Source organism: Chelmon rostratus, chromosome 19, assembly GCF_017976325.1.
Source record: "Chelmon rostratus isolate fCheRos1 chromosome 19, fCheRos1.pri, whole genome shotgun sequence".
In the NCBI taxonomy this organism is placed as follows: Eukaryota; Metazoa; Chordata; class Actinopteri; order Chaetodontiformes; family Chaetodontidae; genus Chelmon; species Chelmon rostratus.
This window is the reverse complement of record NC_055676.1, coordinates 3,076,717-3,100,860: the sequence shown is the minus strand read 5'-3', so window position 1 is coordinate 3,100,860 and position 24,144 is coordinate 3,076,717. Positions and strand designations below refer to the sequence as shown.

The 24,144-nt window shown below is 43.8% G+C and overlaps 1 protein-coding gene across 3 annotated transcripts in view; it reads right to left on the bottom strand.

Annotated features, from left to right (window-relative positions):
- Nucleotides 1-24,144, bottom strand: part of shroom3 (shroom family member 3) — a 66,121-nt gene that overhangs the window by 10,658 nt on the left and 31,319 nt on the right. The window contains exons 1-20 of one of the 3 annotated variants that reach the window (XM_041959819.1): nucleotides 23,410-24,144; nucleotides 19,844-19,969; nucleotides 15,889-16,107; nucleotides 15,414-15,739; nucleotides 15,083-15,326; nucleotides 14,586-14,641; nucleotides 13,822-14,296; nucleotides 13,127-13,423; nucleotides 10,323-10,758; nucleotides 9,964-10,097; nucleotides 9,491-9,640; nucleotides 8,676-9,151; nucleotides 8,222-8,449; nucleotides 7,843-8,053; nucleotides 7,210-7,522; nucleotides 4,702-4,778; nucleotides 2,509-2,600; nucleotides 1,253-1,991; nucleotides 953-1,169; nucleotides 212-357 (exon numbers count right to left, since the gene is read on the bottom strand). The exon at nucleotides 23,410-24,144 is cut by the window's right edge and continues 65 nt beyond it. In XM_041959819.1, the coding sequence (XP_041815753.1) occupies nucleotides 212-357; nucleotides 953-1,169; nucleotides 1,253-1,991; nucleotides 2,509-2,600; nucleotides 4,702-4,778; nucleotides 7,210-7,522; nucleotides 7,843-8,053; nucleotides 8,222-8,449; nucleotides 8,676-9,151; nucleotides 9,491-9,640; nucleotides 9,964-10,097; nucleotides 10,323-10,758; nucleotides 13,127-13,423; nucleotides 13,822-14,296; nucleotides 14,586-14,641; nucleotides 15,083-15,326; nucleotides 15,414-15,739; nucleotides 15,889-16,107; nucleotides 19,844-19,969; nucleotides 23,410-23,570 (5,123 nt within the window). In that variant the 5' untranslated portion in view covers nucleotides 23,571-24,144. The remainder of the gene's footprint in view (nucleotides 1-211; nucleotides 358-952; nucleotides 1,170-1,252; nucleotides 1,992-2,508; nucleotides 2,601-4,701; nucleotides 4,779-7,209; nucleotides 7,523-7,842; nucleotides 8,054-8,221; nucleotides 8,450-8,675; nucleotides 9,152-9,490; nucleotides 9,641-9,963; nucleotides 10,098-10,322; nucleotides 10,759-13,126; nucleotides 13,424-13,821; nucleotides 14,297-14,585; nucleotides 14,642-15,082; nucleotides 15,327-15,413; nucleotides 15,740-15,888; nucleotides 16,108-19,843; nucleotides 19,970-23,409) is intronic. The other 2 variants (XM_041959817.1, XM_041959818.1) reach the window with 2 other exon arrangements.

Here is a 24,144-nt window from a genome sequence, read left to right as displayed (position 1 = left end):
TGTTGTTTAAGCATGGTTAAACCAGGAGTGCAAAGATTATTTTACTGAAAAGGCTGTTTCAACTCCCACTTAATTTTTGTTTTTGCAGTGAAATAAATGAAGATACTCACAAAAAAGAGAGGAAGTTTCTTATGTTGACACTAAAACTCTGTGTCTTAGTGTTTTTAAATTATCACTGAAAATGTGAATATTCATATGACGTCAGAATTACCTGTCATCCAATCGGCTACTGCCCCTGCGCTGCCATGGTGATTTACCGACCAAGCTGCTGTTTGGAAAGATCTCCTCCATGAGCTCTACTGTGGATTTACCCCCCCATGTGTCCAAGAGGGGCGCCAGAGAGCTGTCCTGCAACACCTGCGTACAATGCAAAAGGAAGATTCAAACTATGCACCAAAACAAAGGAGGAGTCAGAACTGGGTTTGGCCACAAAGGTGTAGCTGACGCTTGGTATGATTGAGTAGAACGAGGCCTCCGACTGCGATAGACTAAGGTAGAGTAAAATGAAGTTAGAACTGGGCACGATGAGAGAGGAAAAGTCAAAACAACTGAGTCAGAATAAGGTACAATGAAAAAGGTAGAGTTGAAACTTTGTACGATGATGAAGGTAGTATCAGAAGTAGGTACAACATCAACAGTAGGTATGATGGCAAAGGTACAGTGAGTATTACCTACACTGATCAATGTAGGATTGGAACTAAATAACAATGTTGTGACAGCAGAATGAGGCGAGATGACAAAGAAAGAGGGTACAATGATGAAGCCAGAACGAGATATGACATCTGAACTAGACACTATGATGAAGACAAGAGTCGGAACAATAATAAAGGCACAGTCAGAATTACAAAGGCACACTGACCAAGATAGAGTCACAACGATGCAAGCAAAGGTGAAGACAAAACTAGGTCCAGCTAGCATTTATTAAAGCTAAATGCTGACTCTAGGGACTCACCAGCTGCCTGGCCAGCGCCTCCACTCGGAGTTCCTCAGATGTCTTTTCCCTCTTGGGCAGGGGCTGGTACTCAAGACCTAGGCTGTTGGTTGTAGTGGATGTGGTGATGGAGGTGATGGTGGAGGGCTGTGGCTTCGGGGAAGGAATGAGGCTGGACACGGGTGGAGGAAAGATGGAGGAAGAAGGAGACATTGGAGGGGAGTGGAGGGATGAGGTCCTGGTTGGAATGATGGAGCTGGTTAAAATCCACAATGATAATATTTCAGTTCAAGTTTAAGTTTAAATAAATGTTCAACAAACCTTGTCACAGTCTGGTGTCCAGCTTCCTGCTCCAACTCCAGGGGAGGAGGAGGAGGAGGGAAATCTTCCATGATGCTTGTCTCTTTGATTGGCGGAGGAGGTGACGGAGGGGGAGGATTTTGGAGGAAGACCTCGTCGAAGTCCTCCTGCGATAGGCCTGGTTGCTGCTGGTCGATGGAGCCGAAGAGGCTGGACTCGGAGATCCGCAGTGAGGACAGGTGCTGCTGAATGGACGGATGGGGGGATGGCGGAGGAGACGGAGCGGTGCTCCCGCTGTCCTTCCTGTTTGGTGGGGCTGCAAGCTGGAAATGGGGCAGTGGTGTCTGCGTCACTGGTGAAACTCGTTTGGTATTTTCTGCTGAATGGCCTCCTCTCATCTCTAAACTGAAGGCTCTCCCTCTGTACATGTCGTTTGTAGTGTCTTCTAACACGCTGGCATCACTCAAACTGTGTCTCGTCTGTCTGTCCGTCACCAGGGGTTCATTGTGTCCAGCAGCGTTAACGCCATCACCCGTGCCGGTTTCCGGGATGCCTGGGAAGGTGATGGCAACCAAGTTGGCTTGGCTGAGCCTCTCGCTAGCATGCCACTCAGCGCTACCTCCGTCCTGTGTCCCTGATGGGGAGAAGGGGCAGGGAAGGCCAACAGAGGCCGCCAAGGTGGAGGTGCTGCTGGCTCGCTGCCGCTCGCTGTTCCTCTGTCGCTCCCTGCGAGTGACCGGCGTGCGGGAGGAGCCCGGGTCTATGATCAGAACAGAAGGAAAGGTCAGACTACACTGACTAAACAAAGTTAACCTCTGAGAAATAAAAGAGGTGTTCATCATCGTCTTCACATCAATCATCAATAACTGAATCAGAGTTGGACTCTATTATTATCATCATCATCAGAAACCAGCCGTTTGGCTGACAATCAGACTGTTTGTGTTTCAAACCATGTTAATGCTATTCCCAATAAAGGCTTTAACTCTTAACCGCAATGGTCCACATCACTGGCAGATTTGAGCTGTTTTTAGCTTCTGTTTTAGCAGCAAAGTCTCGTAAGCAAGTACATTTATCTATTTTTAATTTTCATCCTTGACTGGCTTCTCCTTTCATCCGAGGCTGATGAAGAACAAAATGAAAAAGCCAGATAAGGAAAGATATTTGCTGGTTGAAGCATTAAGAAATCTGCATGCGCTTTCTTTCAACGAGCTGAGAGGAGGCCACAAGTTTGAGAGCTATGTGGGTTTTGAACATCTTCTTTTTCTTATTTTGCTCACTTTGAGAAGGTCCTGCAGGCTGGACGGTGTTCAGACTGTTCTGGGAGTGCTGAGGAGAGATGAGACCCACTGATGCCTGGATGTCTGCAGGTCTGAGAGACAGACAGATGGGGAAAGAATTGAATGTCAACAGACAGATACTCACATAATTCTAATTAGTTCATCTACCTTCATTTTGGATTTTAATGACCTTTTCCTGTAGACACCACCAGGACAGACTCAGCCTCTAAGAATAGCTAAATCATCAGTCTGTTGTTTGTTCTGTCCAGTTCATTTTGCATCTGTAATAAACACTGCAGTCTGTGGAGGGCACTATAATTGACCTCTAGACTGTCTGGGTGGAAGGAAAACAATCTACAAAGTGATGCATGAATTGACGACAGGGCCTTCTGATATGTTCTGCATTAGAACTGCCATCGACTTGCCCAGTTAATCACAGCGATATTCAAAGGCCACTACTCTGTACGCAGGAGTTGTTCCTGGTCATATTCAGAGGCCAGACGAACACACAGAATTCCTGAGGTGACCTCTGACCTCCACATTTTGAGAGCAAACATATTCAAGAGTTTTAAGTTAATAAATCCCTGAGGACTGGAGTTGGTATTTTGTTTATTTTTCTGTCGCTGTGCCAGGGAGTTTTCTCTGCTTCCTAAAATTCCTCAGTTCATCCCTCATTTAACTCCTCTCCTTCACTCCTCCTCCCAGTGAACTCTTCTGAACTCCTCCACTCCTTGTAACTCCTTCTCCTTTCTTTCCTGTCATCTGAGCCATTGACTCCTTAGTCTCCTTTGTTACCTTCCTCCCTCCTCCTCCTCACCTCTCGATCACCTCTCACCTATCTTTAACTGGCAGGTCCCCTCTTTGCCTCCTTTCATACCAAGGAATACTCCCTCCTTCCTCCCCAGCAGCTTTCAGAAAGTCTGTTGTAAAGCTGGTGGAATTTCATTTCAGACTATTTGAAATACAAAAAATAAGGACGTGAATCTGTGAAAACTAAAGTTATTTCATAAAAGCTGTGAAACTCAACCCGAGTTGGACTGAACATTGTAGAAGAAATCAAGATGATTTTACTTCTTCCATTCATTCATCCATTCAGCTCCATCCTTCATCCCTTGTTCCCTTCTTTCTCCTCTCCATTCTCCCTATCCCTTTCCGCCCAATTTTCTCCTTTCACCTCTTTTACTTCCCTCCTCTCTTGCCTTGTGTGTCCTTTAATGTCCTCCCCTTCTTTTTGTCCTCCCTCTTTCCTCTGTGTTCACCTCCTTACATGTTATCTTTTATTTTCCTCAGTTGTTCAACCGTCTTCTCCTCTTCTCTCGTTTGCCCTTCCAGTTCTTGCTTTCACCTCCTCCCTTGTTCCACCTTCTCCACCTTCTTTACATCTCACCTGTCCCTCCCTACCTCTCCACAATTGTTCCTTTTTTCTTCTCCTCCATTGTCTCCCTCTCTTTACCTGTTCCCTGCTTCCTTCTGCCTCCCCCTTCTCCACCTCCTTTTCACCCTCTCCTGCCTCCTCTACTCCCCCCATTACTTCCTCTTTTCCATTTTCAATCTTTGTAACTTTTCCCTCCTCTTTTCTTCCTTTCACACACCTCTTTCATCCCTCCTTCCTACAGCTCTTCTTTTTCACTTCTTTCCCTCTCACCTCTCCTTTCCCTTACCCTTCTGTTCTGCTCTTTTTTTTTTACCTCCTTCCCTTCCTGTGCTTCACCCTCTACATTCTCCTTCTCTCCCTCCATCTCTCTCTCTCTCCCTCCCTCTCGTGCCAGCAGCAGGGCACATGGACTCATAAGGCCACAGTCAGTTTTAAAATAGCAGAGAGCCTAAAGCGCACACACACACACACACACTGGCTGACTGTTAACAGCCTATTATGGAAGAGAGCTAAGAAATTATCTGAATTCCCATGATCCCTCAGTTCTCCAGCATGAAACAAACAGCTGTCTGACATGTTGCTCAAACTATTTAAAATGAGTTGTTTCAGAACAGTGAACAGAATGACATGAGAAAATCATTAGACAAGAGAAAAGATGACGCACAGCTGAACAAACCCCCAGCCAAAGACGCTTTTAGTGTTATTATATAAGTTCCATATACATACAAATAAAGTTTCCTGAACTGAACCAATAGACATGATAAATGTGACGACAGATGAAAGACATGGTCACGTGTCTGAACACAGATGTGACATACCTGTCCTCAGCCACAGAGCAGCGTCCAGGTTCAGAGGCGAAGACACCAAACACCCTGAAATCACCTGGAGGGAAGTCCTGAAACACACAGACAAAGTTTAGTCTGTTTTAGGAAGATAATTCCACTACTATAGTTTATCAGTTTATTCATAATTCATAGAACTGTTAATCTCCAACCTGGTAAGTTTTATCTTATGATAGTGACACAACCCCCAGCTCCAGATGGATGATTAGAGCTTCACTCCCACCTAAATCTGTGCCAGCATACTGAGAATTTACACCATACCTTTTCAAAACAGAGGCCTGACTACACCACAACATAACTATCTGACTGCATGCGGTCAACACAAATTAGATTTTTTTTATCACCAGCATTTGTATACTTCAATGTTCAAATGTCACAGCGATGATATTGAGATAACAGTATGATAGTTATCATAAGAGTAATTTAATGCACAAACACTAAATCATTGTTAATGTCTCCACCTTTTTCTCCTAATTAACTCACCTTAAAAGTGATAGTATAGGTATCAAGGTAATGCTTACAAATGCTTTATTCATAGAAAATATTATTTAGTACAGATTATAGGGCAAATAGATTCAAAGTTCTGGAAGTGCACAAAATAAAGATCAAGTAATTATTTAAACTTCTTTATACTGTAGTAATAATTGAGTTTTTAAAAGCAATAGTTTGATATATTTATTCACTTTGTTCTGTCAACACTCTCATGTCTGTGCATTAACTACTGAGCTTGAGCCAGCAGGTCAATAATTTAACTTATCATAAAGACTTGGAGCAAGGGAAAACAGCTTGCTCATCCAAAAGTAAAACCATCTACCAGCCAGCACCTCCTAAGATTACTAATGAACATGTTATATTGTTTAATTCATAATTCATATGCATAACCCTAAGTATGAACAATGGAAAGTTGTGGCTTAACAGGGAGTTACAGGCTGAAACTATTTATTGGCGTAGCACCGGGACTTCCTGGAGTCTAGCTCACTGGAGGACCCAATATTAATTTATTAAGATGCTAAGATATTTTAGATTTTTATTTTAGATTATGAATAATGGTATTTCTTCTTCCTCTTATTATCATTATTATTATCATCATTATTATCTATTTACTATTTATCAACTGCTCTAAACAAAGTCCCCACACAAGTTCATCTTATTCTAACACAATTCGTCAGAAATGTTTCTGTTAGTCATCATACACAGAAGTTAGTTTGCACAGAACTGTACAATAGTAGCTACAGAGAGAAATTTTGTTTTATTTAACTGTCACTTCAGATTTTGAGACTTAATGGCAATAAAAATAGTGTGTTTATAAGTAAGGTCTTCGTCATCTATAAATGTCTTTTTGGGGGCTTTGGGACTATATTCAGTATTCACTTTCAAGCTATGAACACTGTGTATTCCTGTTTCTGTGTCTCTGACCCATTTAAAAAAATAAATCTAGACTGTGGCATCATCACATGTCTGACCACAGACCTTATCACACAATATAAACACACACAAAACAGGCCTGAGGTCTGCTGCTTCTCCACTCAACTGAGTGAGAGCTCTCCACCACAAACTTTAACAAGTCGGTGTGAGAGCCTCTGTTTACACATAGATTTTAGATTTACATTAAAAAAAAAACCCTCAATGACCCATTACATTGCAGACTACACAAACTATTACATCAAGTGCACTAAAGGCAACAATAGGACTGTGTTTTATGCAGTTTAGAAAATTGTCCTTGCTGATGCATTCAAGGACATTTCAAATTCCCTGTCATTTGCTTAAATTTAAAATTCCAAAGCAGGAAGAAGAATTGTCACCACCCTGCAGTGAAATCTATTGTTTAAAGTAAGAGTGTCTGTTTGTCTGACTGAACTGTAATGATGTTTACTTGATACAAGCTGCTCTGATCAGTGAAGAAGATAAAAGACAAATTCATCCTTTCTTTCATTCTGTAGACATGTGTATGATGTATGTATACGTGTGTGTGTTATCTTTGCCGTCATCCACATCGGACAGCGCCCAGCCACCGTCTCCGTCTCTCTGGCACCTCACAGGAAACTTTGAGGATTCTGGGTATTTCCTGTGACTCAGGGCCAAATGTCCATTAATTGCTAAATGTCGTCGGACAAATGGTAATGCCAAGAGGGCCATGAATAGAAGAGTCCTTGGCAATCCATCCAAGTTGTTGATACTTTATTCTAGACCAAGTTGATGTCCAAAAAGTCAAATTTAAAATACTGTGCTTTTAAGAAGCAAAGAGGAAGTTAAATGGCATCCTGGTGTCCAGTGTTGTAAATTGTATGTGTGAATGGGGATTAGGAGCACGGACTGAACAAAATCACACTTTGACTTCACAAAATTTTTGTTTATTTCCTGACTCTTTTTTCCAGTCTGAGTAATAGATTATTTATTGGGCACCAAAACACTGCCCAGTGATGTATAATACTCAGAGACAGGACTACAATTTGAGCTCCTGGTTGAATGTAGCTGCTGTGTTACCTGGTTCAGTCTCTCTCCTGTGGGGGAGGAGTGAGAGCGAAAGTGTTGAGGAATCGTTTGTTTCTCCTCGTATCTCTCCAGGAGATCCTCAGCAGAAGCCGACTTCCCAGAACCCCGAGCTGACCTGGCCTTCTGCGGCGCACCATTGAGCTGCTTGGGCAGTCCCAGGTTGAGTTGAGGCTCTGAGGCCAGCTGCTGGTGGCCCAGACCTGGGTCTCTGCTGGAAGGCTGGCTCTGCCTGCTCAGTCCTGTTTCAGGGGTGAGATCCTGGGAGATTTGGGCCTGGAGCTCAGGAGGGGAGCCAGAAGGAGCACTGGGAAAAGAAATGAGGAAGAGAAATTGTGATAATAACAACAACCATAATAATAATAATAATAATAATAATAATAATAATAATAATAATAATAATTCAACTTCATGTTAAAGTGTAAATGTAGGCTCTTACAATTATTTCTGTGCTACATATGAATGTCCAAACAGCACTTCATGGTAATCCATGTTGTTGACATTATTCAGTCTGGACCAAAGTATTAAACCAACCAACTGACAGACTGACACTGCCAACTGTAAAGCTACACTGCTAGCATGGCTAAAAACCAGTGTTAGATGCAGCTGGTGTCTAGTTTTGGTCACCTTGGCTGTGGGTGCACTGGAGGCCTCGGAGTGGTCACCCTGCCTGGGTAGAAGAGGTTGGACTGGAGGCTCCGCAGATCAGCTCCAGGAGGGAGGGTGGAGCAGAGATGCCTCTCTCCAGGAGAGAGGCTTCGATCTGGACCAGGGTCCTGGAGGGAGAGCAGGCTGGAGGTGGAGGAGAGGCTGACAGTGTCTGAGTGACAGTACGATACTGGAGAGAAGGAAGGAAAGAGAGGAGGAAGGAGAGGAGGGGCGAGAGTAGGAACAAGGAATGGAACAAAAAATGAGAAAGGAGGACATGATAATTAATCTGTCTGTTCCACTGCGTCTATCAATTAAATTGTTAAATTAAATTTCTTCCCCTCCTCCCTCCACTCACCTGTATGGTTGCTGTTTTCAGGCTGTAGATAAGCACTGCGAGGCCTTGATCCACTCCTCTGTCCTCCCTCATCTCTTTTCACGCCTCTCTTCCTCTCGACGTATTCTGCCAGAGCGTCGTGCTGAAGCTGCCGTAAGTCGGGCCTTGACGTGGCATTTTGCAGAGACCCATCCGTGACACGACTTGCTGCAAGCTCAAACATCTTCCGCCGGTCTGCCACGCTGGTCTCTGACAGACAGGGAGATCAGGGTCAGGGTGTTTGCGTGTGCATTCATGAAGTTCTGCATGACCTGAGTAATTTTGATCACAATGCCACTGTGACATTTGCAATATTGCAATATATGCTTGATTATATTTGGAGATATATTTTTGTAGCAGGCATCATGCCGGGGCGCTAGGTAGGTACAGTTGTTTTGTACATCTGATTTTTACATTTTTTTCTGTTTTTATTTACCTCCTCCACGTCTGAAGAGGGCAGCAGTCTCAGCATCTGAAACACCGACCTCATTCATGTTCTCTGGCTCTGAGTACGAGCGTTTCTTCTGGTCGGCTGCCAGACGCTTGCGACCGCAGATCCGTATCAGAGCAGGAGGTCCAACCGGTGGGACGCTAGGGAGGGCTGGGGGGCTTGAGCCTCGAATCTCCGGGCTGACCACATGCCGCTCCTTTGGGGTATGAGGGGAAGTGACCGGTGGTGGCGACTGTGGTGTGATGAGGATGCCCAGTGGTTTGGGCATGGTTTTTGGGCCTTTTTTTTCCAAGGAGTGGTGCTTGGCAGGGACGGGTGGAGGCTGATGGCTGATGGAGGAAGATACAGGAGTAGGTGCTGTAGGAGGCGGAGGACTGATTGAGGAGCTGAGATCTCTCCGTCTGAAAGAGGTGGACCGAAGGACCTTAGACTGGGCATCTTTCAAAGAGTCCCTGTAAGATCTGATTAGAGACAAGTTTCAAACATCAGGATGACTCAGAGACACTCAAGACACTGACCTCTGGAAGGAATCTGTCCCGTTGAAGCATTCAGAGAATTGTGGTCTAACTTTGACCTTGTGAAGGTCTCTGACCTGTTGAAGGAATCTGTCCTGTTGAAGGACTGAATGTATTGTAGTCTAACTCTGACCTTCTGGATGTCTCTGACCTGTTGGAGGAATCTGTCCTGTTGGAGGACTGAGTGTATTGTGATCTGACTCTGATCTTCTGAAGGACACTGACCTATGATTGCCAGAAAACTCTGACCTATGGAGGGACTCTGAACTGTTGAAGGACTCTGACCTGTTGAAGGATGTGTCCTGCATGGATCCCAGCATCTCTTGGGTGTCCCGTCTCCAGGGGAAGTCTTTGCTGCTGTCACCCTCCCTGGATTGTTCTAGCTGGAAGCTGCTGCGGCTCCTCTGGAGGGCTGAGGTGGGATCTGCTGGGGTCCTAAATATAACAAAGAAGTTTAACTGCCTTTTGACAGGGGGTAAAGTCCATTGAATGTGACTCAATCTGAAAGGACTGCCATATGTACATTGAAGAAATACGTAATACATGTTTTTGCTGCTGGGGAATAATTTAGAACGACATACAAGTGGATACATATGGGCATATAGGGCTGGAATTGTGATGAATACAGTTACTATTACAAATACATGTATGGGGATAATATAGATCTGTAGCACTATAAAAAAACAAACAAAAAAAACATTGATTGATTGTGTTGGGTTATACCTTTATATATATAGTTTTACCCATAATCTGTCTACCTGTATTTCATGTGGTCGCTGCTGCCCCCTCTGTAGCTCAGAGTCCTGTGGACTTTGGTCCCATTGGTTGCTCTCTCTAGCATGTTTCTGAGGTCATCTGCTCCACAGGCTGCACCACGTCCTTTCTCAGACATCTTATTCAAAATCGGGACACAAAAAGCAGTGATGTAGCATCACAGTCAACAAAATATAGAAGGTAAATTTGGGATGATCTCATCTGGTAAGTCCAAATATCCATATAAATGCATTTCTGTATTAGGTGGAACTTTTTACACACATATGAGACTGATCTGCATTGTGTGCTTTGAAAACTTTCTCTATTTAATAATCAAAAGAAAACATGGCGAGGTTTGAGTTACCCTCAGATGGGGGACTTTGTTGTGTGGATTGGTGATGCTGTGACTGCGCTGCTTTCCGGCCCGTTCCCGACGCTCGAAGCGACTGACCTTCTCTAGAACTGAGAGGCTGCGGGCAGGTCCATGACTGCCATCACCAAAGCTACTGTTGCCATGACTACTGGGAGAGACTACACTGTTAGGGCTGGCGCATCGCTGGACCTCGGCAAGGGCGATCTCCAGACGGGTCAGTGGGTGTTCTCTGTCCTTGTCCCGCTCTCTGTGGTCCCAGTGTTGGTACTGTAGAGCTGCTGAGTCACTGAGGTGACAGGAAGAAGGCTGGGAGGCAGAGGTGGGTGCAGCATGGGGCTGAGCAGGTAAGTCAGTAGTTGTCCCCTGTCCATGGGCGAGCCTGGAGGATGCCACTGGCTCTGAATGAATGCTGGTCTGGTCCATTGATCTGAAGGGAGATGAGGAGAAGAAAATAGAGAAAATGAGGGAAAAATGAAGACATAATCATTGACATCAACTCAATTTCAAACACTGGATGAACTAAACAAATAGTGACTGTCAGGAAGGTGCTTTTATAGGTGTCAATCTGTTATCTGTTGTTGGGCCCAGCAGCATGCCAAACTAACATCCTTTCCAATCTGATTATGTTATGATTCTGCTTAACAGCAAAAGTCTCATTTTCTGGCAAAAGTATTGTCATCAGCAATGTGTTGCCTGGAGCTTGGAGTCCTCTGCTCCAGCAGCAGATGAGGCTAATTGAATATGAACAGATAATAAAAAATCTGAAAATGTTTCAAATTGCATTGGCTGTCACAATCCTTTACCGTGCAAGCCTCATTTTCCTCTGCAAGAAAAATTCAACCTTCAAGCCACATTTTAACAATGATGCACCCGGACAGTTTGAAGGGCTGACCAGTTGGAGGATTCTGACCCTTTGAATGACTGACCTATGAAAGACTCTGACTTGCTCATTCCATGAGGTCAATTCAAGTCAAGTTTATTTGTATAGACTGGTATCACAATCATGTCTCAGCAGTCATTATGGGTGGACAGCAGCCGAAGCTCTCTAAGGAGAAGAAAAGCTCCTCAAGAGTTTCTTCAGCCACTTGTTTTTCAGAACAGACAGCTCTGAAAAACAAGCTGGAAACTTCACAAAACCTATTGAACAAGCCACAAATTAACTTCAGGCCTCCTGATGGAAAACAAACTCATAACTCCATTCACTCTCATTCACACTTTTTGAGCTGCTGATTTAATCTAATAGGAGGTTCAGAGAGCGAAAGAGACAGAACCTGATATGGCAGAATGCTGTGGAGGCATAATCAGAAGTTATCTGATTTGACACAATCCAGCTCAAGGCTGGGAAAAAAGTAAAAGAAATAGAATCATGAGGGGTATGGTCAGTGGGAAAGAGGAGCACCAAAGCTCATCATCATACCCAACAAGCACACTCACAATTGCACACCAAACTGGAATTGTGACATGAGCACTGCCTCAAAGTAGCACTCCAAAATGTTCCTCTCGACAAAGACTCACTAGCCAACAAAGCCGTCCCAAGACACACAACACAAAGAGGAAACCAAGCTACAACAAAAGTTCAGACAAACAAGCCACAGAATGAGCTATTGCACATACTACTGAAGTAGCACATATAACATTCAAAGTAACAACTTCCTTATTACTAATATTCTAGTTCCTCACCTACCAAACCAAATTCTTCCATATACCTAGCCATCTTGAGGCATGCCAGATTCAAAGTGGATAATGTGACATACCAGCAAGACCGGAACCAAAAGGTAACCAGAAACTGGCAACTATCAGGAAACCAAGGAAATACTCCCAATACATTGACTACACCCATGTTCTCTGCCACACTTAAGTTGAGATCAACCACTTTAGCCTTCATTATGGATGCATGGCTCTTACCAATTGCCATAGTCACCAATAACATGCACCAGTAATTAAAAAGACTGTTTAAGAAATGGAAATTAGACTAATGCTGCCCCCCTCAAAGATCCACCTTTGCTGCTGCCTAAATTAGACACTGAATTCCATAGCAGAATCTTCTGCCAAGTCGAACAGGGGAACAGGTACTCCTCGTCAAATTGACACCACAATGCCCCAGCCAGGGTCACCCACAAAGCCCAAATCAAGAACACAACTAGCAAAGCAAAATGGGACCAAATACCTAAATACCAAAAAATGCCTACAACCTACCCTTCAGGATAGTGACTGGCACTAACAACAACCTGACATTTCCTCTTTCAAATTAGTTGGTGAATGACCACAAATAACTATACCAATAGCTACATCCAAATGTAACTGCTGTCTGCTCCAACAACAACTTGACTGGCAAATTTACCAGAAAAAGCTACATCATGCTAAAGATGATGATCCTGAGACATCTCGCTGATGAGACGAGTCTCGACTTGTCACACACTGGTTCAATGCACATGATAAAGGCGGGAAACAAGTCAGGTTAAAGTGCCAATTGAGTCTCTTTTTTAAATAAATTTAATCATTTACAAAGAAAGGCATGGTGTCTGGAAATTAAATGCATCAGTAGTGAGAGGAATGTATGGATGAGTGCTGTATGTGTATAAGTGAGGGAAGCAGCAAAATGATCAAACCAAGAGACTGTGAGACAGTGTAACCAGGCAGGAAGTTACAGCCTTGAAGGAGGCCTATACAGGTGCCACTGCATTAACTTAATGACCTTCCCTGACTACAAGCTCAGGCCAGCTGAAGCACTCCAGGCAGAAAGACAGGGGAGCAACATGCAAACATCACATAACAGTCATCCTTTCATACTGTACCTAGTCCTGTCTCCCCTGGATTGAACAGGTGTGCAGGGGTCCCTATACTCTTGAGAGGATGGGGGCCTGAGAGCAGCTGTCACCTGGATGTGGGCATTTTGGAAATCTGGGTTCTGGTCATGGATCACTTGGCCGTGACGTCCCTGGCTTGTATGACTATGTGACCCTTGGAAGTTCTGACTATGACGTCCCTGGTGGTTTTGGGACATTGGAGCCTCCGTCTGGCCCTCTGAGCCCCCTCCGACAGTTTCCAGGTGGGTTCTGTAGAGTCCAAAGTTAGACTCTTCCTGTTGAGGCCTGATAAAAGTAAAAGACTGAGTTAACATTATGGGCCAATATGAACTATAAGCCTAAAGCACAAAATGGGAGCAATGGCAGAAATATGTAACATCATCTTAATGGCCCCATCAGACGTGAGGCATCAGGAAATAAAAATGAGCATCAGGTGCAACCACTGCTCTTTTTATCATGTGTACTGTGTCACAGAGCAGGATAACCAACTCAGCATCTTAGACAGCCCTCAACATCTCGACAAACAGACTAGAGTATAAAGTTATGCCTTTACATTAGCCATGTCTTGACAAACATATGACCATACTACAGCTAACTGCAGCTCCAAAATTCTTATAGCCACTTGGTAGAGAGCAATGCCACTCAAAACACAGTTGCTGGTTGAATTATCAGAATAACATCACCTGTCTGCCTCGTGTGCTTGAGTTCTGATCTGTGTAGAGCCAGATGTTGAAGAAGAGGAACAGGAGTATGATGAAGAAGTGTTATTTTGGTATCCGTTTTCCGTTGCTGACATTCTTCCATCCCTCTGCCCTTCTGTTGCTCCCTCCTCTCTCCCTCCAATGCCTTGAAGACTCTGGTGCTGCTGTCGGCTGCTCTCCTTGGCCAGGGCAGGGTAGACTCCAGAGGAGCCTGGCCCAGGGCTGGCACTGGGTATCTGTGCATAGTGGGGCTCAGGCTGGGGGACGGGGTACATGCCTGTGGGCAAAATGAACCGCCCAGACTGGGGGGTTGGGTCTGTAGGTCCGGAGGAGCGTCCAGTAGGGGAAGGAGGCTGGGGAAACCCTACGCCCTGCCGGGGCTTTGTGGTGGGGCTGCTCTCTGGACTCTTCTCTATCACTGTGTGGAGTTGACCCTCAGCACCATACGAGCCTTTAGCTGGAATCATAGTTCATAGTCATAGTCAGTGATGTGGATGATAGCAGAGCTTGTTCTAACTGTCCTTTTCAGACTGCACTTCATCATCAAGAGGATCTTTAGTAAAAAATATGCATTGCATTTAACATATGCTGTAAAGTATTAATTTTCTAGCTTTCCTCTATTGACATATTTTGGGCTTTTAAGGAACTTCCTTCTACACCTTTAATAGATTGAAATTAAATTGTATATTTGGATGCTGCTCTGTCCTTAGAATGAGGAAAATCTTGAAGATAGTATGAAAACATACCTGCACCTGAAGCCACGGGGCCACTGGAGTGATGCCAGGAACCCTTCTGCAGAGACCTGAGTACACACATCAGATGAGATAAAATTAGATTCAAGTGACATTTCATTTTACAGAAGTACATGCCGCATTTAACAACAACATTTGAAACTTCATTGTTGTGGAGCTAATGGCTTTGAATCACATATCACACTATACCATACAGTTTCATTTTTTTACAACAGGTTTTTTTTTTGTTTATTCATATTTTACATACAGCAGGTATCCACTGCTGTATTTACTAAACTTTGGCCACCTTTTCTTAGCTTTTAAGCTTTTTAGCTTGCCACGCAAATCTTTGTTAAAGAAGAGAACACAACAATTGTTGTGTTGTGTTCAGATTTTACTGGCAAGTAAAGCGATTCATACCCATTTCTCTTAAAAGATGGAGAGCCCCAGTTCCTTGTGTGCTTTTCAAATCTTCATTATTACATCAGAGTCCATTTTCAGACCCTACTCACCGTAGTGACCTGGCATGTTCCAGACTGGACCAGGAGTTCGGCCTCTCATGGTTCTTGATGGCTGCGTAGCTGTCGCTTCGCCTTGGTGGAGGTGGTGCCCCCTTCAGGCTCTCGTAGGAGCTGTGGCTGGCTGCGGGGCCCCATATTGGGCCCACGCTGTGTCTGTTTGAAGCTGATACGCCACCACTGCTGCTGCCGCTACTGCTGCTGCTGCTGCCACGGTAGCAGACCCCGCCCACTGAAACTGGAACCAGCAGTAAAAAGCAAAACAATGATGTCATTAAATTAGAATCACATTACCCAAAAATCATCCCCGAAACAGAAACTTTACCTTGCAGGTCTCGGCTTTGGCCCACCCTAGCTCCTCCCCCGCTTCTGGATTCGCTGTTGCGCAGCAGTGCGGCGGAGGCGGAGCTCAGCTCGTGCTCTTGAGATAGGACCTGTTGGGCATCGTAAACCGTCCGAATGTAACGTATGTCAGCCTGCTGCATCTCTCCACTTCCTCCTCCTCTCTGAGAGACGGCCTCCAGCGAATAGGAGCGCTCTGGACTGAAGGAGGGGGTGGAGGCAAGGTACTCTGGGATACTGGAGCTGGTGGAGAAGGAGGAGTAGGCAGAGTCTCGTTTGCTGTGGAGGTGGTCAATGCTGTTGGAGGACCTGGAACATGACAAGAGATGCAATTTGAGATCATGGTATTGAGATATTTACAGTTTGATGAAGCCAGCCTTTATGCTAAGCTAGGTAGGATTCATCCTGAACCTCTATACTTTTTTCAGACAGTAATGGCTGAGGTGTTTTGTATGAACCTGGCAGAGGATAGCTGGTGGCAGGAGGAGTAGGTGGGGTGGGGTCCGCTGTGGCTGTGGTGACCCAGTGGGTGGTGGTGCTGAGCTCCAGAGTGATGCTGGGAGGAGAGTGGCGGGTCCAGGCTCTCCATGCTGCCCCTGGAGCTGTACTGGTCCGGACTTTTCCTCAGGTAGGACCCCCCAGAGTCAAACCCGCCGGACAGGTCGGTGGTCGAGGCACTGAAAGACAGAGAAGCTGTGAGCTACGAGACTCATTCATGCTTTCACAATGGACATGCAGCAGAGTTAGGTAAACTGAGATGTTCTTTGGGCTTAAATACTAACATCAGCATGCTAACATGGACACAATAACAATGCTAACGTATAGCAGGTAATATTTACTATATTAACCATCTAAGTGTAGCGTGTTAGCATGCTAAAATTTCCTTAGTAGCTCTAAACACTATGTACAGCTGAGGCTGATGGGAATGTCATCAGCGGTGTCATGTATGATCGACTAAAAGAGCGCATTCGTTGAATGTGCTAATGTTTTTGGTGAAAGCTGAACTGGATACATCAGTTTGTAACTAATGACCGCGAGCATACATGCTGTATGTAAAGAGTTCTTCTGCAGATTCATGCAGTTGGCAAAGCATGAAATAAAGAGGAAGTGATGGTCTGATTAGTGTTGTGGTTGTATGAGAGGCTTTTTTCTTCCCTTCTGGAGATTACTTCTAAAGACAACTCGATAAAACTGGTTCATTCAGTGTTTCCTGGTTTATTAAGCTGTTTTTATTTTCTTTGTGCATATGAGTTGACAATGAAGTCATCTATTTTTCTGTGCTTTTAAGAAGGCAAAGCACGGTGTGCAATATATCTTACTTTGTATTTAACCATGTGCTGCTGCAGTCTTGACATTAAATTGGCATTATTCAAATCTAACGTGAAGAAAATGTTACATGCTCGACCTCATCAGATTGGCATGTGACTTTTACATAAAATTGACTCCGGTGTGTATTCAGACATGAGATCAATGTGTCAGAACATTTAGGTCCTCTGGTGCATGTCTGAAAGGGCTTTGTTAGAACTGTTGGCTGTAAAGTTGATAACTGACTGGAATGTAAATGTGTGCCTACGTCACAGTTTGACCCACCAAGTCCTTCAACCGAACACAATGCAATTACTGCTGTGGAAAAGAGGACAAGTGTCTGTCTGTGTCTGTCTGTACTTCTCTTTTTCTGTGTCAGTAGCTTCCCTGAGTCAAACTTTTGTGTCAGTGTCTGTCTCTTTCTGTCAGCTGTACCGTCCACCTCTGTGCTTCAGTACTTTGAAAGAAGAAATGTTGCAACAAACTTTTTATTCAGATCCCTACTTTACTAACAGGACACGAGCAGACTGTGTGTGTGTGTGTGTGTGTGTGTGTGTGTGTGTGTGTGTGTGTGTGTGTGTCTGTGTGTGGAGGGAGATGGGGTTGGTTGCCATGGGAGACCAAGAGGTGAGGGGGAAGGGCATCAGGAATGCCCCTCGCAGGCATCGACGTCAATGCCCAGTCCACCCAGCACAGGCACATGCACACACACACACACTGCCACGTCAGAGGCCTTTATTCGCCCTTCAGTGCTGTTTAAAAGAAACAGTGATATAACTTCCTCTGATGACATAAACCGACTGACCGACAGCTCTGCTTCACGCAGAACACAAGCACAACGCCAGAACAAGGCAATGATCTTATTTACCGGTCTGTGCACAGGGATGACTGAATGCTCAACGTGTCACTGCAGATACTTCAGCTGAGAAAACATGGCATTGTGTGACCACGTCTGCAGCCCAGCAGGAGCCCTCATGTGTCTGGGATAAGAAATCTGAATCCTTAAAACCCTTGACACTGCAAGACAACATGGATAGACCTGTCCATAACCTAAATGTCCAACACACGATTGCTGTCTACATTTGTAAAGGCCTTCACTGACAGATATTACCAACCTAACCTTAACCTTAACCTAACCCAGCTCTAATCTTGATATTTAGATCATGTAAACAGCCCTCTGAAGGACATTTTTCTACAAATGTTACCACTTCCTAGAAAGTTCCTCACTTCCTACAAATGTGCCAGTTTTTGTCCTCACCTTGCAAATATTAGGATCCAATCACCTACATATTGGAAATCATTGTCTAACAGATAAATGGTCACTGTTGTTAACAAAGTGACATTTGATAACCAAAGCTTGACACTTCAGAATGAAAACACACCACGCAGACAGTCAAAGGTCACATCACACTGTGAATGTTCAGTTACGTTGAACTGAATAAGCTTGTTTGTACAGAACAACAGTAACCACATTGGCAAAGTTTTGTAATCAACACTCAACCACAACAAAAGTAACAACTGCATTGTTGAATTCATGTGATTTTGACCTCGGAGCTGAGATGTTGAAGGAGGACATGTTCAGTGTCAAGAGCAAAGACGGGTGTCTGTTAGTCTGCGATAAGACACGGGACGTTTTGTGTTTCTCTGAAAAAATGAACTTTGACCCTCTGAGTGACTGACTGATAGCAGGGATCAGTCAACCCAAAATCCAGGATTCAAAAAGCCTCAAGCTCACATGATCCTGAGCAGAATCATAAAAGAGATCATTCATATCCATCCATATAGGTATACACATTATATAATGCGTGAAGCCTCTGAAGTTGCACAACACATCAAATACACGTGTTTGCTGTATTATTACATTAGAAGTGCCAGGTATAGGCATTATAATTAGATGCAAATATTCAGGAAGTCCTTGGAGACAACAAAGCCAGGTGGCAGAGGTTGCCATTGTCATACACAAACAGCATGGTCACAGAACATCCCACTGTCATATCTGAGCCGGAAGAGTGGCGCGGGACTGAGAAATATTACAGAGCAGCTACAGTAATGTCAACTTAACAAGAAGCCTAACATAAAGTTTGTTTGTGCTGATGGATCAATACACCTGAGGGATTAGGCCAGCTTGTTACACACACCGAAAACCTCAACAATCCCATGAATGACAAAGTGAGGGAGACAAGCTGTTTAATGTTTGCCCAAAGCTATATCTGTAACAGCAAAATATGTGCAGGTGATGGATATATGGCTGTACTTCTTAAGGAAACTAGAGAGCAGCAATAGAAAGCAGTGGACATATGATGTGCATGGCCCAGAACCTCAGGACTCTGCAGCAGGTGATTAAAACCACACAGAACATCGTTGGTACCCATCTGCAGAGCATCAGTGATATCTGTGAGGCGCCTGCTCAGAGCCTGAAGGATACTAAAAGACAAAACCAGCCACAGCCTGTTCACCCTGCTGCTGAATACACTGTCAGGAACAGAAACTACTGTTTGATTTAATTTCTGTTTTATTCTATTGAAGATTAATTGAAGTATTTGTATATGTTCTCTGTGTGTGTGTAGCATAACTATGTTGTTCATACTGCACACAAATATGCTTTTTTGGCATGTTGTGTTACATCAAACTGAAAAATCTGTGTACAATGTACTTGTTTCTCCTGTAACAACCTTCGAAGAACACAAGATCAAACCTGTGTCTTTAGAAAGGCCTTCTGTCAGTCTCGAATGGTTTAAGGTTGCTGGCAGAATTCCTGATCAATTGATCAATAGATCAAAATAATTAAAACTGCAGAAACGCAAAACATCTCTGCAAATTTCTCCTTGGAGATAAATAAAGTATCTATCTATCTATCTATCTATCTATCTATCTATCTATCTATCTATCTATCTATCTATCTATCTATCTATCTATCTATCTATCTAACAACAGAAAAAGCTTGGTTGCACACTAAATGCTCTTGGAATTTTTTTTTTCTCTGATAGCAACATGCTGGCTACACTGCTGCCAACTGGCCAGTGAACAGTTGACCCAAAGAATAAAGAGAAGGCACAGAGATGGACCCGGGATAATTATCTATTGTTAGAGCTGTCTTTAAGCACTGACCTGGGGTGGTAGGTGTGGTGCCAGGCACTGCTCATCGTGTCCATGGCTCCTGGGTCCACTTCCTGCTGAACTTCAGCGAGCTTCGTCGAGTGCCACGAGTGAGGACGGGACGCCGGCTCACTGCGTCTGTGGGGTTAAAACACAAAGAGAGAGTTAGCGTACGAGCTGTGTTTGACAACACATTCTGACGTCAAACTCATCTGTAAAGGAAGTACAACTTCATCAAGCATCATTTTCGCATATACAATCACCCGAAGTGACGCTTGAGAAAAACAAATCTGTTGGATGGGATGGGTGACACACAGAGAGACAGCTTGTTTATTATCCTTACGACGTTTAGACTTTCATATTGATACCTAAATCTGCTCTGTACACAGCGGAGGTCATGCTTCTGGGAGTTTTGGGGGTGTACACTGCAGTAAGACACAAATAGACTAAATATCTGTAAAAAAATAAAAAAAAATGTCATGTGAATACGAATCAGGTTTATGTCAAGTAGGTTTTCACATTCAAATAATTTACCTTGGTAAAAAATTAATGAAAATATCTGGGATTTTTTCTCCACCAGTGAAGAAGGGGCTTTGAAACAACATTTAGACCACATTGTAGAATTTTCTAAGCACTCAGGAAATGCTTGGTTTGGTTGGTGGTTGTCAAACATTTCTACATATGTCCGTAGATCCAGCAGATGGTTAGCTTAGCTTATCCTAAAGGCTACAATCAGGGGGAAACAGCTTGACTGGCAACCAGGCAACCAGCAGAGCATCCAGGAAGTTACATAACACTCAACAAAAGGTGAACTGTCATTTTGACACTTGAGTTTATTACAGATTTAAAAAAGTAATATAACGTGTTATTGGTAAATGTTGTGTTGGTCGGATTTTGATGTTCAGAGAACATGCAGCCTCACTCTCACCACTGGATGCTGTCTTTCTTTTTCCCATACAGCCTACTCTTCAGTTGGTTATTAACTAACTACTGTAACTACCATGTTACCACGCTACCTTCTGCACTGTTCATTTGCCTCTAAATTCTTAGCTGAGGTGAAGGCACACAGTCACGTCAAGACACTGAGGCAGAAAATGTTCAGCCACAGTTGTTGAGCTATAAAACACGTTTACTTTGCTTGAGAGGGATGTGCCTCCAATATTTAGATGCATTGCTGGTATTGAGTTTGAATGGACTTACTGACTGATCAACAAAACGCTGACACTCACACCACAGTCACTGTTTCTATTTTTACATGCTGCTTGCCTGCTTTCATCCTGCACAGACCCTCATTCACAGAACCATTATGTCTCAGACCGCTGCAGGGAATTGGCCACTGAACAGAGTTTATTATCATAGCTGGAACCAGAAAACGGATCATTTCACCATTAAACATTAGCCTCCCACAGCAACACAACACAACACACACACACACACACACACACAGCTGTATGCTCTCAGAGATCTGACTCACCTTCTGCCTATCTCTGCCTCTCCCTTCCCTTAGAGCTGAAAAAAATGCAGCTTCCAGCTCCCAAAGACCTGATAGCTGCAGCCAAATGCACACAGACTTTAATAAAAACTCAGTATTTTGCTGTTAATGCAAATCTCACTTCCTCCTGTTCACCTGTTGTCTAGCTAAATTCAGTTTAATGTACATTTACAGAGCACTAGTTCCATCAGTGCAACAACAGAGTCATGTCAAGTTTCAGTTTGTCAATATATAGTATTGTTTTCATCCACGAAATATTTCCAGTTACTTCCAATTTGCTGTTTTTTTTCAATTACTGTTAAGCTACTGTCAGTGAAACTCAACACTTCCTGTCCAAATGTTCACATTAAAAGCTTTCCAGTGGCTCCAAGTGTTACCCCACCGTGATGTCAGCAGTTGCTAGTTGACTACTGCTTTGAAGCTTCGAGTTTGGCATTATGGCTGTTGAAGTCTTGTTTTTTTGGATCCAGGAGTGACTGTATTTGAATGAGAGGGTGGAGCTGGGGAGAATGCACATTGTTACGCCTTCATCCTGATTGGACAGGTAGCCACGCCCTAATGATACCCTGCTTTATCGTCCATTTTTCTCTTAATGGGATGATTACTTACGAAATGAACATCATCCTGAAAGTGTTGAGTTTCATTGAAGATAATTTAAACAGTTAAAAAAAACACAGCAAAGTCAAAGGGATTACAAACAATAAGTAAACGAACGCAGCACATGTTAAAGAGAGAAACTGAGGGATGCATTGATGCATCATGTCACGTACTGACTGATTTCTTTTTGATTATGTTCTGTTCATGTGATGCTGGACGTGAAAAGGTCTCATCTCCCATCTTCATGACGATGTTATTTCAGGGATAAGATGATGTTTTTTATGTTTGTAGTGACAATCCTTATGACATCACCATCATTATGTTTGAATGTGTTATCTAACCAGTTATGATAACAGAGACATGGAAGAGCATGGTGGTGACAATAATCTTCCCTCATCCTCGTCATATTTGACGAGGATGAGGTATTTATGCGCAGAGGTAAACAGGAAAAGATTGTATCTGAGAAAGCAGGAGACAGAGACATGAAAGCCCTCATGTCTCTGAACCAGAGGACCCTGGGTAATTACAGGACATGACTGGAATACCTCGACACGTTATCATCGCTGCTACACTTGCACAGATATTCGCCCTCTCTCTGGGGGGACTGGCTTGAGTGCATTGTTGTGTTATTTGGTTTTACTTTCAAATCCATGTCTAACTGTGAGACCTCGGCAACACCAATGCAGACTGATTCTTACCATTCACAATACAGTGGTATTTATCAAGGTCATGTTGGGCCACCAAAACCATGGACAACTCACAGGGTCCAGGTCAAATTCACAAATTTCAGGGCTGCAGAGACCATAAACAAGTCACCATTTCAAAGACTGGCTCGCTCAATTCACACATTGCTTATCTTGTCCCTGTTGTCATCTGTCTCACTGTTTCAGCTGCAAAACCTTAACCAGCAATTGAGCTCACATTGCTGGGCTCAATGGGCTGCTCTCTCTCCTCTCTCCTGGTGCCTTCAGGCTCACTACGCCTAAATGATTGACTAGTAATGGCAGCAAAGGTGATTTGTTGTCAACCTGGCCCACAGAGCGTCCGGCCCACTGGGAATCCTCCCAGTTCTCCCAATGTCCCAATCTCACTATGTGCCTGATATCTGATTTTTTCATGGTATGATTGAATTGTTTGTTAAATGCACCCTTTGTTAACCTGCCACCATGGCTGGTAGATGCAAATTCACCTGCATTTGGCCTGTGATGGGTGGTAATTTCCAACCCTGATAAGAAGAAATACTAAAATGTTGTGTACCACATATTAATATTCCAGTTTCAGTGGTAAAAGCATGAAGTTTAGTTTTGTCTGTGACACTTTATGTCAGCTATACATTGAAATGAACCCCTTTACTTTGTGAATCTTGGTGTATCTTTAAGGAAAATCAACCCCAGGTCTCTCTAAACTCAGACAAACCTAAACAGGATATCTTTTCACAGACATCTCCCGTCTCTCTAAGAGAATAAACTAAACAGGTGTCCTGTTTTACCTGGAGGTGAACCTGAGGACTTTGGAGATGAGGCCCGTCGCCAGGCTGTTGACGCTGGCCTCTGACGGCGAGCGACACAGGGCCCCGTCCGACCGGCCCAGCTCTGCTTTCTTCTGCTTCTTGCGGAGCTTCCTGCGGTAGAATGCCTCCAGCAGCTCCATGGTCTCGATTCGCAGTCCACCTTATTCTAGTTTCTACTCTGCTGCTTTCTCCTTAGCTGTACTCTTCTATTATTTTCCTCTTCTCTTAGAAAGTCCCAGAACGTTCCATTTCCGTAGGTTTTACTCTGCAGTCCTGTGAGCTGTTTGCTTGAAGTGCTTCCTTCTACAAAGCTCCAAGAAAACCTGTTTTCCCTGATTTGAACAGAACTCTACTCAGCTGTTCCTTACAAGACACTTAAGTGGGCTTCTTCTCCTCTAATGAAATCTACTCTACACTCTGCTGTACCTTCAACTGGACCTTCAACTGCCTTCAACTTGCCTTCTTATGAATCACTTTTGTTTTTAACCTTTAACCTAACATTTTAACCTAACTAACATTTTCTTACATGCATCTACTCAAAACTAACACAGATTAACACCCTCTTTCTCAGTCATGCATCTGTAACGCTGCAGTCCACTGTCTCCTTTGAAAAACCAACACAACCATGCTATTCTTACGTTTTCTACATTCATCTACTCCTCTTTTCCATCAAAACTCCATCGAAAACACTTGCCTCTACGGATCCCGTCTCTG